Source organism: Dermacentor andersoni, chromosome 2 (genome assembly GCF_023375885.2).
Source record: "Dermacentor andersoni chromosome 2, qqDerAnde1_hic_scaffold, whole genome shotgun sequence".
Classification (NCBI taxonomy): Eukaryota; Metazoa; Arthropoda; class Arachnida; order Ixodida; family Ixodidae; genus Dermacentor; species Dermacentor andersoni.
Genome location: NC_092815.1, coordinates 91031416 through 91050956, shown reverse-complemented (window position 1 = coordinate 91050956; position 19541 = coordinate 91031416). Strand labels below are relative to the sequence as shown.

Here is a 19541-nt window from a genome sequence, read left to right as displayed (position 1 = left end):
CCTCATACTCTGCTTGCAATGGCTACAACAGAGCAGTCTGGTGAGCAGGAAGCTTTCCATCTTTTTACAAACTCCTGTTGAAAGTGTAGACAAATATGTCCATCTAGTGTAAGAAACCCAAAACAACTACAAAATAACCTGCAATGTGGTGCTACCTATTAAATATAGCCAGAAGCCAGTCATGCATTGAGTGGCTGGCGAATCGCCGGTCACTCCAACTTTGGCGTTGGTCATTGCAGCCGGCAGATTGCCAGTGACTTATGCTTTAGAAGTTCATTGGAAGTTGGAAAACTTTATTGAAAGTAGATACTGACAGGACCAGACTGTTCACAGTCTTGCTGCAATGATCGTGCAGCAATGTAGTTACTATGAAGTCAGACTGCAAACTGCATGATATTTTAAATGTTTATTTTTGGGGTATAGCAACAACTGATGAATGCACAATGAGTAAATCTACAAACAAAAGAAGAAGGCAATGTGAAGTTCATGAAACATAGCGTGTCGCTAAATATTATATGACATTAGAAATGTGACATGATTAGAACCAAGCTCTGCCACACCGATGAGCGAAGCCATAATGGCGGTGCAGTCCTCGTCTTCTCCTTTTCTGGCTTTCCGTATCAAGCATGCATGCACAGTATATCAAGGAATATGTATGGTAGGCTATTTAAAATGGTCTTTGAAGTATATCACACCACTGAAAAAAAAGAAAGAAAGGTCTCGGCCTAACAATCCCAGCGTGACTTTCTGTTCTTCCGCCTTTCCTCTTTAGATGTGCTACTCGGCTGCTGTCCTTGTTGCTGCACAGAGTCAGTGCCAAAAGATCTAGGCTGGCTCAAACTGTCCTGAGAATGAGGACGAGTGTTGGAGTCATTCCCTTGTGAATCTCGATGTGCCTCGGTCTTGGAGGCTGGTGACGTGAAATGCACTGGTGAAGGTACAGCAAATGGAACAGGAGGAGTGAACGGTGTGTGGCGTGGTGGTGAAGGTGGTCGACGGGGTGGTGAACGTGGCAGTCCGAGCTTCCACGAAGTGTCTGTAGCTGCTGTGAACTGAGACTTGTACTGAGCCTGTAAAATACAATGCACAGAAGGTCACTGCATGCAATGTGTTGCGAGTCAAGACATAGCTGTATGTAGGAAACCGTGACATTTCTGGATTTTACAACAAAAACGAAAATAAAGGCAAATGCTTGTATGGTAAGCTATTTGAAACAACAAAATTTTAGTTATACGCTTTGCTTCATTAGGAATCTTGCATATACATTTAAATGAGAAATACAAGGCCCATGCAGTAACCATTGTAGCTAGAGCAACACAAATTTTGCAGACAGCTAGAAAGTTTATTACAACTGACATAAACATTGCTCCATAATTAATGCCATCTAAAGATTTATTAAAATGTGACAGTTCCAATATTAATCTTGTATTTATTGAAATGAAATACCTGCAGCCACAACTGGGTGCACAACATTCTGTATTGTACCAGAATGTCTTGGGTTGTTTGGTTTAAAAGAGCCAAAAGAACACTGCAGTAGAGTATGTCAGTAAGAATTGGTTACACATGCATTCCTTACACACGGTTCAGCTGGCTTGACTGCTTTGAGAACATTGCAGTAAAATGTACCAAATAATTCATCCTATTTAATAAATGAGATGTCTGCAAAAAGACAATGAAGAAAGTCATTTGGGGATGGATTCCTAGATGCAGTGCTGACAGCCACGCGCAGCCATGGCTTGGCTAGAGGAGGAGCCACAGGCTCAACTGCAACCATTCCCCCACCACCACTGCACGCTTTATCATGCTACCACCTTTTCCAATTTCATCACCCCACCTAATTTTCTGCCATCCTTGACCGTGCTTCCCTTCCCTTGACACCTAATCTGTAACATTAATGGTCCACCAGTTATCTGCCCTACACATTAGACAGCCTTCCCAGCTCCATTCTTCCTTCTTAACGTCATGTAAAATATAGACTACACCTGTTTGCTCTCTGACCCATATCGCTCTCTTCCTGTCTCTTCACGTTATGCCTAACATTATTTGTTCCATCGCTCTTTGAGCCGTCCTTAACTTGTTCTCAAGCTTCATTGTTAACCTCCAAGTTTCTGCCCCATATGTTAGCAGAGTACAAACCTTGTTAATTCGGATTTCATGAGACCAAAAAAAAGATTTCAGAATTAAGCGAATGTCGAATTATTGTGGTTATGACGGAAACAATAAACAAACGATTACATCAACACACTTTCATTTACTGAATGAATCAGCAAATCCCGTTTCTATTTTGCACAAAAGCAGTGCGGAAGCTGCAATTCTCGTCATCTCATGACTGATTAGCACTGCCAGTGGCGAAGGCCTCGCGGCTTCCTTTGCAGCGAGGCTGTGGCGCACGTCTTCACATGAGACGCGCTTTTCACAACTGTGTGCACATCACAATTATTTATTTGCCAGTGGGCTGGTTGCCAACAGATTGTCTGTCCATCGAGATGTAGCTGGTGCTCTTCATCGGGGACAATTTTGCACCGAGTCAAAACGAAACTACTGTTGCTGCAACAATTGCGGACAAAACCACGGTCACTATGAACGCAATCATGAATGGAGATTACGCAGTTCTGAAGGCAACGCGGCCCATGCACGCACCGAGTCAAAACAAAACTACTGTTTGGCACAACCGTTGCGGACAAAACTGTGGTGGCTACTGACGCGATCATAGATGACGAATAAGCAGTTATAAGGTTCACGGCCAACGCAGTGTTATGCACAACATTAAACGGAACAATAAAGGCTTCAAACACACAAAGAGAAAGAAAGCTTTCTAGTATTGCTGTCATTCACATCCAATTTTAGCTGATCACTATGGCAATGTGGACTCCATCGCTTCGTTTCGGTTGTGTGCTAGCACCGTTATTGCTGCATTGCATCGCACATTTGTGCTGCTTGTCGAACTTCAAGGGTTGTCCAAATTAAGTGACGCACGGCCAAATACATCTGAATTAACAAGAATTTGATTGCATGAAATAATGCATATGGCCTGCTGGGACCAGGCGACGGGTCCACATTACCCAATTTTCTAGATTAATGAAGTTTTACTGTACCGGTGAATGCAATGATTGTACACCTTTGTTTTTAATGACAGTAGTAAGTTCCCATTCATGATTTCGAAATGCCTGCCATATGTGATACAATCTATTTTATTGACCTGTAGTAAAAGCAAAGTTGGTTGTTGTGCAAAAATTTAGGAGAAAGAAAAGATGCTTACCTGGAAAGCTGCCCGCATGGAGGACAGCCTATCTGTCTGAGGACCGGCCCCGTGGCGAGGCATGGAGGTGGATGAGGTCACGTTACTGCTGGCACTAATGTCAGAGGAAGTCTTGTTTCCTGAAGCAGCCACAAACCTCGGTCCTGAGAGCACACTTGCGGTATAGCTGCCCAGCCCAGACATGGGTCCAGCTGCAGGAGCCTGCCTCTGGAGTCCACCACTCTGTTCAGATAGGCAGGAAACAGAAAATGTCTAAAAAAAGTCGACAGTTTTACATGGATAGCTTAGCAAACAAAATTATATTTCTGCGTATTATTCCATGATTAATTCATTCCCAAACAAATCGTTAGGAATCTGCCGGCAAAAAATGTTGTCATTGGCGTTCGAGGCATCTTGCAGGAAGCATTGCGCCCTACGAAAAAGGCACCCTACGACTTCTGCAGCGCTACCGCGCCCATGCACAAATATGCAATGCCAATGAAGAATCTGCCATGCAAGAGTTTGCCGAGAAGAGAGGACTAGCTGAAAAGCTGGCTCGCAGCTTCAGTAAGTTCGAGGCCGCTGTTGTCGCTGCAAGGCCACCGTAGCATCAAACAAAAATAAGACTTTTGTGGCATGAAGTGAATAAATCCTGCACGTTTTTGCCCTTTCATCGCGCTCTCTCTGAGTTCTGTTTTAGACAGGTACGTCGGCGATCTCCTGCTATTTCTGTTAAGCAGTACTACCGTTTAGTACAGTACATACTTTTTCTGAGCTCCGGTCAACTACGGTTTAACGAGGTTTCACTGTATCACACAATACAGCAATCTACACTGCACAGGTCACGTGTGACTACTGCTGGGAAACCTGGTAGCGCAGAGACAACTAATGTGTGCTCACCCAAGTAAAGACTTGCAGTTTGCTACCTTTGAGTGATGTCTAGAAGACAAGCAATTTCAGAGTAGTTTAAGAAGCAGCTTATAGTGTCGGTCAAGTTCTTATCCCTGTGCAACTTCACTGCAGGATGCTTTCAAATTGCTTTATGAATTTACCATTTCAACCACATTCAATTTTAGGAGATTAACAGCCACAGGTGGCAAAAAAAAAAAGGAACAGTGTTAAAACTCCACACATTTTGGTGTGGAGTTAGTCATTAAACTTGGCAGCCACATGAAATGGACAGAGTTAAGAGAACTGTGTCATTAACCACCTCTCTTTATTATTAAGTGAAGGCATGCATAAAAATTGCATAGCAGCAACATTGATCATGGCAGCACTTTTCAACATGGACAGCTTATGCATATCATGTCTGGAAATTTGAGGCAGGATGTCTTTGGCATCCAACACTTTGGTCACTGTTAGACAATGGCCAATGTAATGTGCAGGCCTGCCACAATGCTTTTTCAGAAGAGGATGGAATAAATTGTCACACTTTGATCCTCTATTTTCACACATTACAGAGGCATGGTGCCTTCTGTCTGAGAAGCAAACACACTCACACTGTTGGCGCAGCCAAGGCCTGGCCGCTCCCTTGTTCTGAAACCAAGGCCATGGCCTCCCACATTGAGTTTCTTGCCACTGCCTTGTTTGAAGCGCGATTTCTTGAACCACTGACTCTGTAAAAACGAAAAATATTCCAATCCAGAAATTACTGCTTTGTACATATAATGGTCATGGCTCAGGAATAACTCCTACTCGTACTTCACAGCCTAATGCAAACATTAAAAGTATTTCACGATGTAACGACAGGCTTTCTACTTGTTCGTAAATTTGACAAGGTGTGAACTGTAAACAAGCGAATGAGAAAGATGGTGTTCAGAAGTAAAAGGAAACAAACCCTGAGTACTGTTTTAATTTGAATTTATGAGGACTCTACTGCAGATCTCGGCCTAACCTTGATTTACGTGTGAGGCACCCTTCAAAAATCACTTCACAATATTTAGTGGACTGGTGGTGCACAGGATAATTGTGCCAGCCTCTGGTAGGTGCTAATACAGCGCTTGTCTGTGGTACCGTATTTACTTGCATAATGATCGCACTCGCGTAATGGTTGCACCCCTGAATTTTGTCGTCAAAATTTGATTTTTTCCCTTCCCCACGTAATGATCGCACCCCAAACTTGCCGCAGTGATATGTCGTGTGCCAAGTCTAGCTAATTATGATAGTGCTTGCTATCTGTCAAAAGCTATGCGAACGACTCTTCAAGACATGCCAAGCGGTCTGCACGCATCAAATAGATTCTTAAGCAGATGCCCCATTTCATTCCTTTCATCACTTTCCACTCTTCCATGAAAAGAAAAACAAAGCTACAATCAAACTTGCCTTGCCTTTATTATTTGTAGGCTTTATAATGGTTGTGGCCAACAACAACAACAACAACAACAACAGAAAAAGGTGCCTTTCGGTTCCTCTCGTCTGTACTCGTGGGCACGCAACAAATCGCGAGCGGCAACAATAGTGAACCCGACTGATCTGCCGACGCTTGTAACACAGCCAAGATATTCGCCCACCCTTAGCGGAAACGTGCCGTATTAGGATAGTAGTGAAGACAAATGCCGCAGTTTTCACAGCATGCCCGCCATGTGTTTCTATGTCACTGGCAGCTAAGCGTGCCCATCTCTGTTTCTGTCCCCTCAAAGTGGACATGGCTAAGTTATTGTCACAGACTTGCCGCCAATATTAACTATATTATTCATTACTGATACGGAAGAAACTGTTTCAATGTGCACAATGTACTCACGAAAAGAAAAAAATCGCGTTCGGCGCGTTTGGCTTGCTCCGTCGGCTGCCATTCTCGTTTTGGTGTCCCACACTGTTACAGCGGCAGCCAGCTGTTTGCTGACCTGTTGTCATCCCGCAGCAAATGGGGGATGAAAAAGTTGTTTTTTTCTTTTCGTGGAAAATTTAACTCACGTAATGATCGCACCCTTGAATTTGTGTCAATTTTTTGACGAAAAAGTGCTATCATTATGCAAGTAAATACCATATTTGTTTCCTCACGTCCCTGTTTCATTCGCACTGTTCAACCTCAGCTTTAAATATGAACTAACTAGCCCTCATCAGGATCTTACTAGCACTAATACAAGCAACAAAACCAATATGGACAGCTTGAAAGCACGTGTGGTTATGGAATTCTTGACCCGGAAGGTGCCAACTGCAGCTGAAATACAGTTAAACCTCGCTATAGTGAAGTCAGTAAAATCGGCAATTTGCTTCGCTATATTGAAATTTCGTTCTATTGAAAGTTGACATTTTATGCAAATACGTACAGCCACTAATCAACTTTCCTTATACAGGAAGGGGCCAAAAAATTTTCTGAATTATCGGGCAATCACAAAAAGCTAATTTCAGCGAGAAAGCAATTGATCTTGATAAATTTTGGAGTCAGCAATGAATGATATGGTTTCATGCCACGTACGTTGACGATATCTTCTCAGCAGTACAAATTAAGCGAATCCAGCCACGCATTCGCGTGCACTCCGCCACCGCGGGGAATTAATGCTTTGTCTGCCTCCCCCTCAAACGGGCTAACGAAACTCGACGTTACGCAACCTCCAATACCAAGTGCACTGTAAGACAGCTTAAATTGATTGTACCACACCGTCTCGGCACACCCGCTATTTGCACACACAGCAGATTACCTATAAAGCAGGGTGTAAGGCTGCGTATGTGCTCAGCCGCGCTTACAGCCACGCGCAGCCACGGCCGAGATGCGCGCCAGGAATCGATACGCACGCCAACGTACCCCCACTGTGACATCAAACTTACTTTTGTGGGTGAGACACCCTTCAAAAGCTGCTGCATAAAAATTCCCCAAAAGGTAGTGCACAGGACGATTCTGGCAGCTGGATGCCCTTTTCTACAGCACAGTACAAAAATGAACTGCTGTACTCAAGCAAGGGCAGAATAGCATTGAAGACTGCAGGGTGTTGTTTTATAAGAGAAATAGTAATACACTGACAACCCGTCAGGGGTTACTTAGTGGCTATGGTTTCGCTCTGCTAAACACGAGGTCGCGGGATCAAATCCCAGCCACGGCGGCCACATTTCACTGGGGGCAAAATGCAAAATTGCCTCTGTACTTAGATTCAGGTGCACGTTAAAGAGCCCCGGGTGGTCAAAATTATTCTGCAGTCCCTCACTATTGTGTACCTCGTAATAAGATCGTCGTTTTGGCACTTAAAACCCCATAATTAATACGCTGACAAATTCTTGTTGGATAACAACACATGACACCCCCATCTGGCTTTCTCTCACTTAAGAGTCCTGTTCCAATTCAGGAGCTCTGAGACATGTTACAAAATTGCAACCACTGGCTAGATGACGTTACTGTAAAAATCCACATAGTATAATATGAGGATTTTCTATTATTAGTGTCCCAAGTTTCTGCCTTGTACTATCTGTGGATCCAAACCAACATGTCAGCCAGGAACTGAGCTCAAAGTTATGGTTTCGTTATTGCTGCATGGCTACAATGCCATTATCCTCAGCGGTTGAAGCAGGCATCGCCAGCCACACTGTGCAAGTGGATTGTGGACGCATAGGCAAGCATCCCAGAGGAGCTTGTGTGTTGCACTTTTAAGAAGTGCAGCATTTTGAATGCACTAGACGGCGCAGAAGATGGCTATCTCTGGGAAGGGCTCTTGGATAAAGAACTGTCTAAAGACAGTGCAACTGAGGACAATGCTTACTGAAGCGTGAAGTCCAATGTAAATAAATGTTTTTGCTGAGTTTGTCTCACTTGTATTATATGCGGATGAAACATTTTTGGGCTTTTCACTATCTGCAAATCTTGCTTCGTATTGATATGCATACTTGCTTATCTTTTTCTGGTGACTGTATTTCGCTGGTTAACAAATGTTAATTAGTTATCGCTCAGTGCAAGACGTGCATGTGCCGGAACATTCTCGATTGCTGTTGCCAATTCTACCCGTTGTCTAAGCCATCGCCGGACCTTGTGTAATCAGACTGCATGCATGACGCAAACAGTGTTGTACATTCTGGAAGGCTGCGAGCACCAGCGATTACGCTGAAATTTTTTACACATCATGCATAAATAGCCGACAACCTTGACCTGCAGATCAGATTTCGATGATTGACACATGTGTTTATCACTATCGTCCTGTCGAGTGTAACTTATTTTTGTGGGCACACATTCGGTCAATAGAAAGTTAATTTTCTGACTCACCTTCGTGCCACGGTCTCATTCTACATCGTCACAGAAACGTTACAGTGTTATATGAAATTCCATATAATATGCGGGTTTTTACAATAACTGCATGTGTTTGCTGCTTGTAGTTCCTCTCACTTTCACGTGCTCAGTACAAATTTTCTTGGTGCTTGTTTTCAGCAGCCACAATGAGGGCCTGTTCATCTTGCAAATACAGTCAACTACTAAGAGTGAAAAGCTGTCACTGTTGTCTGTTCTCACCTGCATGGCAAGGTCCATCAGCTGCTGAGGTACGTGCTGGCTGGCCCCTTCCAAGTTACGCACGAGGTGGCCAGCAAACTCCTTCTCCTTGTCCATGATCAGTGTGTATGCCACCCCTTTTTCACCTAGAAAAGAGAAGACAATGCAATGAGCAGTGCTCAGCAAATCTAGACAGGAGTTTCGGCTTAGCTATAGCTCTGGTAGTGACAAGCTCTTCTAAACTTAAACATGCTGAAGCACAAGACTAAACAGAACACCTATTAGCAAGACATTAAAAATGAACTCACTAGTTGAAATGCATGCAGAAAACAATGACACAACATGAAGTGCACTTCTGATCAGGGTTTTACTGGTGCCCTATTTAGCACATTGTTCAAAATATAATTTGTCACAGAACTTCAGAAACCAACTCTGCATGAGACAACTCCATGAGCTGATGAAAAAAGAAAATATGAAAAAAAAGGGGGGGGGGAAAGAAATAAGAATGGTGAACCATTCCACTCTGTGAAGGTGGATGACCAGCGAAGCTGCGTAGAACACAACAAAGAGGTGACACAGAATTTTGAACAAAGATACAAACACACTCATTGTCTTGATCAGTGGTCATCTTGACGAAAGATATGCACACACGTGCATTTTTATACATGCGCATTCATTCGTGTTATAGTAGTACATTTGTTATGTGCCTGCATTCGTGTTTTCATTTTGCGATATAGGATTGAGGCAAGGAATTTGACAACGAAGACCGAAATCACTGCACCACCTGGCAGTGGGCCAGCGCCATCAACACCTTCGCAGAGGGAGGGGCAGTATGGCAACACTAGTATGACGAGCTGCATCCGAGTCAGCTGTGGAAGAAGACGACGAAGGCGTGAGCGATATATTGAGGCAAAGAATTTGAGACCGGAATCACCACACTGACAGGAAGTAGGCCAGTGTTGTCAGCACCTTTGCAGAGGCAGAGGCAGTGTGAGAATGCTAGCATAAGTGGCAACGGAGCCAGCTGCGGGAGAAGATGACGATGACACACACACGAGCAGTGGCACGAGATACTGCTGATGATGACAATTTTTGCTTTCGCAGATTTGTTGACGGAGATGAAAAATGCACGGAACCCTTGCCATAAACAGCTTCGCTGTAAAAAAAAACTTAGATCAAGACTTAGCTCGACTAACTCCCTAAGCATGTGATAGGATAACCGAAATGTGATGGTTGTCATGTCTCAACAGGCACATATGTGTGCAACACGAGCAACCTTGCACACTCAAATTAATCAGTGACGTTTCTAAACCTTGTATTTCTTACAAACTTGTGATTTCATACACACTGCGAGGGGCTTGCATGTGCTCAACACAACTCGGGTTTTCTTTTAAATAACTGGGTCATGTTCGTGTATAATGCTATGTAGAAATGGATAACCAACAGTGAGATTGAACCTGTCTTCCAACAAAGCAGCCCAATGGTCCAACCATTAGGCCACAATTGCACATGTGCTTCTTTCATGCCAAAGTCACTCTGAAATGTCTAGCGTACGCGCCGTGTGCCAATTTCTCGGATTCTTCCCTTGTGACAGCTAGCATTTTGAGACGCTGTGTTAGACTGCACTGCCTTTGAGACTGGCCCATATTTTTCATCAGACGGATACCTACAAATTGCATGTGGTCCGCCTATAATGCTATTGCATTAAGGCCGTCTCCTCACGTATGAATGAGCAGTTAAAATTATATAAGCAAACATACTACCAGGTATAAGAACTTTTCCCTAAGAGTTCTCTAAGCTCACTTTAGTTGCAACTAATGCTTAGTACAATGTACAACTGTATAAGAAAAATGATGGTCAAAATGCAGCACAGTAACAAAAGAAAGCTTGCAAAGCTGTGAGGAAAAAAAAAAAAGCTTTTTGTTACCTGCACGGCCAGTCCTGCCAACTCTGTGCGTGTGGGTGTCGATGTCACGAGCGATGTCATAGTTCACCACAGTCTTCACATGGGGGATGTCCAGACCACGTGCTGCACAAGTAGAAGGAAATAACACCTTGAAGAAATGCATTTCCAACAGCATTTAGCACCAGTTTGCCATGCCTATAAGAGAGAAGCTACCATGGTGGCCAACAGCCATCAGGCCTGGTTTAAGTCGCAGCAGAATAGCTTCACCAAGAAAGAAAGGCAGACTTGGGGTTGGCTCTATTTGCAGTGATGCTTCCATGGTGCTGAACAGGCATATGGGTATTTACACAGAGGGAAGTACGTTTTGGACACAGAGGTGCCAACGTGGGAGCCCTATGAATTTTGTCTTTTCAAATATGGGGGTGCAGTGACACTTGTTACAGTGTCCGACTAAATGACTAAAGAATGGCTATGGGAGTCATTTAGCTGGACACTGTAACAAGTGTCACTGCACCCCCATATTTGAAAAGACAAAATTCATAGGGAAAGGAAAAGGTAAGAGGGAAAGGGAAATAGTAGAGGCTTATCACATTAGAAAGGAAGGAGATAAATGTGTGAGCACTCCCTCTCTTGCCTTGTCGGGAAAAGAAATAACATTTTTGGAAGAAAGATTATAATGTTGCTGATTTGCATATGTTTTTGCGACTGGTGTGCGCATGCCTATGCTGAAAAACGTATATATGTCCGGTGAATTTCAAATAAACTTCCAGTTGGCAGTCAGTGTTTGTCTGTGGTATTTGTTTCCTTGTGTCCTTGTCTTTTTCGCGCTGTTTAACCTCAGTTCTAAGTTAGGAGGAGCTCTCCGTAGCAAGCAGCATGTGTGTGACGGGGTAGGTGAGCCTCAGCTAGGCAACTGGCCAAGGCTGTCTATTGTTGAGCAATCGGGCAGTGATGAGGTGCTCTCCCTATGTCCATAATTATCTGCCAACTCCGTCCTTGTAGCCTTTTATGCGTGCAACACCCCCCTCTCCCCTTGTATCTATCACCCCATTCTCCTTCTTAAAATTCTTAAGTCACTGCCACATTTTTCAACATTCACAGGGTTGTTGAACAGCGCGGCGGCCACTAACATTCCTATATTTATGTTTCTGCATGGACTTCAAGGCTGCATAGATGGATAAGTGGAGGGTGAAATTTCCCTCTTGCCTTGATGTTAGACACCAATCAGATAGCCTTCGTTTGATTATTTCTACCTGCTTAAAGTCTATTTCGCCTTCATTGTCTCTAAGCCCTAATGCCCTCAAAAAATCAGCTCCATTGCTTCAAACTGTAGGGCAAAGCCATTTACAGAAAGGTATCAGGTGTTCATCTGTTTCCTCCTCCTCTTCACTCACACTGCCTAATGTGTCTATCCCTTGGTACTTGAGTCGGTACGTCTTAGTCTGCAATACTTCCGTCCTGGCTTCAAACAACAAAGAGCTTCCCCTAGAATTATGTATGTTTCCAGTGCTGATTTCGTTTGCATCCCCATTTTCCCACAGAACTTTCTCTGTTTCATTAACCTTTTTCTTAAATGATTTTTCTTGCTTTTCCCTCCGGGTGCTGTCCAAATATTTGCTTGACAATTTTCTGGTTCGCTTCTACCAGGAGTGGGGGGTGGGGGCAATCGACTCCCCCCCCCCCCCCCGGCTATGCCAATGTCGATGGCAGTAAAGGACAGTGATGGCGTATGTAACATCACCACTTTCCGCTTGGGCGCGGTGGATTTGAAATGCACTAAAGGTATGCCCAAAATATTCAGACTAAAAAAACAGAAACATGAAAGTTATGCAGACCCTTTAGATGCAATTCTCTTTTTAAATAAGTCTTTTCTTTGTACGAAACAAGTGCTGCAAAGTTTCCGGAATGGTATTTTAACAGCCCATGCTAACTTAATGCCTTTAATGTCCTTTAAATAAAGTTGAGGTCCAAGGTTCTGTGTTTTTTCTTTTCTTTTCTTTCTTTCTTCTTTTCTTTTACATTTCTTTTATCATGGGTGGGACTGTTCTACAATTTGGGGGCTCGAAGTACTCATACCTCTTATAGGATATGCTTAAAAAAATATGGTGGAAGCTATGTTGAAAAGTGGAACTTCATATGTGTAACTGGAAAAAATAGGCTGTGTTAAATATCACGTCATTCTATTTATTTATTTATTATATTCAAGTGGAACTTACTTCCAAGATATGCCCCTGCAGAGGGCTTTGAGAAGATGTGCTATTACTATACTTGTTCATTAATTAAGGATGTCACAAGATTCTGTGGTGGTACAGCTTGCAGAAATTAAAACTGATAAATATTTAATATAATATTCTAGGACAATGATTAGCAAAAGTCTAGACATTTCTCATCTACCAGCAGTACGAACGATGCTGACTACAGTACATATCTGCTGATTATATTTTAATTAAGTGCCATTACAGTGTTTCATTACATGTGTCTTAGGATAGCTTAGAGTGCCATACCTGTACGTTGAAGGTTGCCAAAACGAAAGTATTCCAGAGGATGATTAAATGTTAAAGTATATTAAACTAGCAATCTCATAGCAGATGATAAAAATTACAGCTAACAAGCTGAACTACTTTAGCAGGTATAATATGCCATTCTTTTAGAGCTCCCTAAGCATCTGGCAGCTTATGTATATTTTATCACTAGCTCAAAGTGCTTTATTTGGAAATTAAACACAAAGATCCTCTCTAGTACATATTGAAGTGACAGAGCTGGTATGGCAAGGAATTCCAGAATCCTCAGCTCAATTTTTCTAAGTTCAATGCAGGAATGTTCTGGGAAATAAACTGCACACCCCAAAATTGTTTTTAACATCTTAATTAGAACAACAGCAATAAGAACATCTTTAAGTAGAATGTTGCAACTCACCAGCAACATCTGTAGCCACAAGAATAGGAAACTCCTTTTTCTTGAAAGAAGCAATCACCTTGGTTCTGTCATTTTGTTCCATGTCTCCATGTAGAAGACCCACTGAAATATGGAAAAGAAAGTGCTTTTGTATTCTCGGAGCAGTTCACTGGAACTTGTTCACATTCTCACAGACACACAAGGTTGAAGTGCTATAGTGTTGCTGCGCCAGGAACTGTGAAGAAAGTGGAAGTGAAAGGCCAACACACTAACTAAACTCAGCAAAATGTTTAGCTGGTCTTGCTACCTGCTTAAACAGTGAAGTGTAAATATAAAGCAAATACAGGCAGCACTGTTTTACACACATAAACATGCATGCACAAATAGCAGCCTGAATAACTTTATGTGAAGCTTTACAAACAATTTTTTTCACAGGCTAACATTAGGCACCCTTCCCAAATTCAGATGACCCATCCTCAACAATGCCGGGTTTTGTTTTAGCTAGTAGCAATCCACGATTACTTTTTGTGCTTGGGTTGTGTCCGTCTTTTCAAGCAGAAGGCGATCCTGGGTTCCAACCTGTCCGACAGAATTGATGACTCGGTTATGAAGAACACTTACCATTGTGGTCGTGAGCTTTGAGATTGTTTGCCAGCTCCTCTGCATTGGCCTTCTTGGTGACGAAGATGAGAACACTGCCAACTGTGCCACAGTCCAAATGGAGAGGAGAAGTAAATGAAGAAAGAAAGAAAAGCCTATTTCAAAGCAACTACACAACTGCATGCATGCATGTACAGGGGAATGAAATAGCAAAGGGAACACTTGATCAGTATTCGACCAATAATTACAACAGACGCATAATTTCGAACTCTGTTTTACTAGCTGGTATATACATAGTAAATATATAAAGAGCTGTAGCATTGAGTAATGCACACTGTAGTACTTTCCCTGTTTTGGCACAAGGGTAAGGACAATCAACGACCTTAAAGAACAAATTATACATGCCCTTTCATAGTTGTTTGCACTGTACAAATACAAAAATGCACCAGTACAAACAAAAGCGCCAATGAAAGCACACGCATATCACAATTAAGAAACGATGACATCACAATGTGCAGATGGGCTGTTACTGATGTGAGATTTTGCAAGAAAAACTTGATTCTGAGCTTGTCCAATATTGTACATTGAAAAGTCTCACAAAAGCAAGAGACAAAAAAATATTTACAAAGAATTTAAGAGTTTGATGGTAAGAGTAGGAATAATGCTTGCAGCTCGCTTACCAACATGACTGACCTGCAAACTTTTACATTTCACAGTAAATGCATGAAATGGGAAGCAGTGTATGTGGTACTAACAAGCTTTAATACCATGCTCTATAGAAAGTACTACATTTCGTCCCAATAAAAACATGGGCACTTTGATTGAGGACTCAAATGGCGTTTTTTATATCAGGAATTGTGAGGACCTGAATGTGAAATCTCTACAGCCCTTTAAAAAAAGGATTCTACATACTATGCAAAATAACCTTCTCAGTATAAGCAACTTCTGCTTCCCTATCACATTACCAGCTCTTTTAAAGTGCTATGTTAACAAGAGAAACTACAGAAATCTCATGAACAGCGAGATAAGATTTGTCCCCACCTGAGGTGAATTCCACCAAGTGTGTGGTGAGCCAGTTCCATTTGGACGTTGGTGGGTTGCTGGGCATCACAAGCACAATTTGCGTCACATCTTCATTAGCTTCTCCCACATCACCCTGAACCACTTTGATTGGGTCTGTAAGCACATCACGTGCAAGCCGCTCCACCTTACGCTTGAATGTAGCACTGAACATGAGAGCTACAAGAACAAACAAGAAGGTCATCTTACACTCTGTAATTCACTGACACGCACAAAGAGATAGGTAAAAGAAATGCCAAGTGCACTACAAACATCAGGCTCTTCCCTTAGAAGGACAGCTGGTTGCCATGTGAGTATGTCTCAATGCTCAAGCGTAGGACCTAAATATAGGCTGCTCAATGTGCAAAGATGATACTGTATAGCACTCCTGGGACTGATGGAGTGCAGTGATGTAAGTTTGGGGCACTGCTGCACTATTGCATGGTGAGAATTACATTCTCCATGTCCCAATTACTACCAGTTTCTGAGGCACAGACCACACTGAATAACCTTTAAAGCTACAAAAATGAAAAATGCACCGTTTTATTGGTTTCTAACTGCATCAAAAATGTGATAAGGAATTAGTACGAAACTTCAAACGTGCCACGCTAAAGGCCTACATAGGCTGCACACATCTCTTGACAATCGCCACAAATTTAGTATGTACTAATAAGAGAAACTGAGAAGAGTACCATGACCAATAATTCCACTATTGTAGATCTGGACTGTGAAACAGTTTCCGTGCACAGGCGCGGCCACTGCTAGCGAGAACACAGAGCCCATGGAATTGCTTTGCAGAGTGCCACACCACCTGTGCCTCATGAAATCTAGCACTGCAGGTGCAATCGAAGCGATTGGCAAAAAGCATGGGGAGTCATCTGCTATGGTGAGTCATTTGCCAAGACTTCACGAGGTGCCAGTGGCGGTGCTCTGTGGTGCGCTGCCACATGCTCTCGCATTCTCGCTACCAGTGGCTGCGCATGTGCATGTACATGGGCCTTAAGGCACTTTCTAGCAGTTTGTTACTGCTCTTTGCCTGAGGGACTCCCAACTGTCGTTGGAAAAAGAGTTTTGATGAAGTGATTGATCGTATCCCTCTCCATTGCAGCAATGTGCATACCCTTGTGCTTTCTGCTTTCTTCACGAAGCAATAAGAAACTGCCAGAGGCACATTTGGTGGCATCTGCTTATTGCCATGGTTGCCTATAATCTTTCTCAAATACTGCTGTCAATCCATTGCAAAATGAGAGAGAGAGAGAGAGAGAGGCTGACATAGATTCATATTGCTGGCATGTGCTCATTTTGACAGTGGCGAGCTGTGCATTTTTTTTTTTGTCTTGGCAAAGTTTGTAGATTTTGGTAGTATGCACCATTGGTTTGTGTTAGTGTTGTTATGGCAAGGTACTCACTCTGCCTGTCAGGACGAACATGGTCACAGATGGAACGCACTTGGGGCTCTGCAAGGAATTCACAGATAGCACAACTCACAAGATAGTCAGGAAAAGAATGTAAGCGGTAACTGCTGTCATTACATCGATAAATCACAACAATGACTGCAACGTGGTTCCACACAAGTGAAACATTAAAGTGCAGTCAACTTCTTATAATTCGACCCCGATAGAACAGATGAAATTGATTGAATTATTGGTGGGCCAAATTAAAAAAGTTTAAGAAAAATCGCCAAATAACATCCCGATTCATTTGCCAGTATAGGTAGTTACACCTCAACATACCCAAGTTGGTAATACTTACTTTACTTCGTTACAGTGAAATTTGACCTTTTATGCAAGTGAGTATAGTTGCAGACAGATTTTTCCTACATGGAAGGGGCTGAGAAATTTTCTGATATAGAGCAATCAGAAAAAAAAAAAGAATTCACCCAATAAAAAATTCAGTTTGTTGAATTTTAGAGTTGACAACCAAAGGTACGGTTTCATGCCGTGTTGATGATGTCACCACTTCGGTGGTACTAAGTGTGTCCTGAGAAGCTTTCGCATCCACTCTGTCACTGTGGCTGATAGCATTGCCTGCAGTCGGACGACACTATCGTGAAGAGTGCAGGCAGGAGGAGGCAAACGATTTGTCTGCTCCTTGCTTCAACGTGTGCTTGAAAGTCGAGAGTGTGCCCTTCACCAATAAATGCATGGCCAAACTGAGCACATGAAGCAAACAGCTGTTCGGCAAAGTGTCGTTAGTAGAAAAGCTATGCAAGCATTGGCACAGCATGTCATAACATCCTTTAGTTTCCTTCATTGCAGTCATAGAACGAAATTCAGGACTTTTGACGAGAGGCTTCAAACCATTGGTTGCCCACAACCCAAGGCAGACCTACGTGCATCATAATACTACAGAGTTCTGAATAATCTGCAAGTGTGCACAAATATCTGCACATGAACATGGACTATTTCAGCTCACCCAACCTCTGTATCCACCGTGGATTATCCTTAAGATAGGGCACATGGGCTGCATATGAGCTCAGATGCACTGAGTCATGCACAGCCACATTAACACTAGAAGAGGAGAGGCATCTTCACTTGAGAAGTGTGTTCGTAAGCAGCCGCATGCAATTCAACGATTTCACTTTCTGTGTCCGTAGCAGGTTTCACTTGTCTTTATATTCCTAAGCAGCGGCAGTGAAATTGAGTTATATTGAAATCGTTTATAAACACACTTACTTATATTTGGTTCAAAATACGTTTTTTTTTATGGACAAGAACTAATAAAAAGTTAAATGTTTTGTAATATTTAGAATTTCTTTATATTGAAGTTTGTTATGTTGAGGCTTAACTGTATTTGATTCTAACATGTCCCCAAATCAAACGTGTATCTACTTTATATGTGCAAAAAGTAGAAAACTAACGGAGAAATCTCACGTGCACCCTATTTTTTTTACCAAGAAAAATGGGCCTGGGTCTAATATGTATTGCTTGACGGCGCCCGGTTTCATAAAGTCAGCTTCGCCGCAGTACAGCCGTGTTATGCGGTAAAGCATACGAACGCCGTCTGTTACGAACGCAGTCTGTTTTATATTGGATTGCACTGCACAGGTAACTTTCGAGCCAGTTTCGTTGGACCCCCTCCCCCCCTCACACACACATACACTGGAGGGGTCAGGTGCATGCATGCTCACTGGTAACGCTTAAATTTTCCAGCAAAAACTAATTTTAGGATAAAATTATGAGTTTGGGCCCACAGAAATGCATGGGTAGCAGCTGGGATCGAATTAACCGGAGCCAAATTAATGGAAGTCTACTTTATTCTCTCTGCAGGCATCCCCTTACAGTCAGCTGCTGCTGCCCGTAGTAAGCAAACAGCCCATGAATTACTGCTGGTTTCTAAATTCTTACAATTCAGAGAATCCCATGTGCTCCTGCAACAGTCCTTTTGTGTAGCATATTTTGAATCGGAATGTTTAAACAAGACTTCAACAGAAATTTTGATGATAAGAACATGAATGGAATGTTCAGGCTCAATATGCACATCTGCACAAACTGTACAAATGAAACTAAGACAAGGCTGCTGAAGTGTGAGCAGAGTGCTCGACAGTACTCGGGAATCACCAGTTGAGGTTAATACAGTACCATTAAACATTTTGTTACACTCTTATTTTTTCAAAGTAAGAACACTTGGAAATTCTAGCTATTCTTGCTCATACAAAAATATAGGCTGTTACAGTAAGCAGCTTACCAAAGCCCATGTCAAACATGCGGTCTGCTTCATCCAGCACCAAGAATGTAACACGCTCCAGGTTAGTGGCTTTCATTTTGATCATGTCAATCATGCGACCCTGTACATGAGAAAAGCTCATGTGAATACATGTCATTTATTTAAAAAAAATAAACCTGCACACAGAATAAACAGTGCAATACATGTGATGCCAGTTTGACACCTGCATTAGTGTGAACAAGAATAGATCAGAGTGCCAATTCTCTGGCACAGGTAAAACGTTATAACGACCAAGAAACTCAATGCGTGCTACCCATTGTTGTGTTATGGTAAACACAGTGTCTAGATGATTGTTCCATCACTGTAGTAGCCATGACTATGGAACACATTGCTTCAAGCATCCGGTATGTGCTACCAAAACTTCTTGCCCAGATATTCCCGACTCCTTACCATACCATCTCCCCCAATTTCTTAGCAACATTATCTGGTTGCTGAGCTGCCCCAACACGAATGCCCAGTTCTTCCTAAACGTTTTTGCCTTTTTGCACCACATAATACAAAACAAAAACACAGCACAAGGTCAAAAGTCTTACAGGGGTGGCGACAACAATCTCAGCTCCTTCCTGGAGTGCCTTGGACTGCTCCCACTTACTGCCACCACCAAAACAACAGGCAGCAGCTACACCATACACCTTGCCGAAGCGTTTGGCTTCGAGATAAATCTGCAAGTATAGAGTGCACAAGGTAGTCACATGCTTCAGAGCTTC

The 19541-nt window shown here is 42.6% G+C and overlaps 1 protein-coding gene across 1 annotated transcript in view; it reads right to left on the bottom strand.

The window, feature by feature from the left end:
• Positions 1 to 391: 391 nt before the first annotated feature.
• The window catches only part of LOC126542027 (ATP-dependent RNA helicase DDX42-like), a 33863-nt gene continuing 14713 nt past the window's right edge, over positions 392 to 19541 (bottom strand). Inside the window, exons 9-19 of the mRNA XM_050188993.2 lie at positions 19368 to 19496; positions 18796 to 18895; positions 16518 to 16565; positions 15091 to 15288; positions 14071 to 14151; positions 13471 to 13572; positions 10576 to 10677; positions 8670 to 8794; positions 4738 to 4854; positions 3260 to 3481; positions 392 to 1070 (exon numbers count right to left, since the gene is read on the bottom strand). Of these exons, the coding sequence (XP_050044950.1) occupies positions 726 to 1070; positions 3260 to 3481; positions 4738 to 4854; positions 8670 to 8794; positions 10576 to 10677; positions 13471 to 13572; positions 14071 to 14151; positions 15091 to 15288; positions 16518 to 16565; positions 18796 to 18895; positions 19368 to 19496 (1569 nt within the window). The 3' untranslated portion in view covers positions 392 to 725. The remainder of the gene's footprint in view (positions 1071 to 3259; positions 3482 to 4737; positions 4855 to 8669; positions 8795 to 10575; positions 10678 to 13470; positions 13573 to 14070; positions 14152 to 15090; positions 15289 to 16517; positions 16566 to 18795; positions 18896 to 19367; positions 19497 to 19541) is intronic.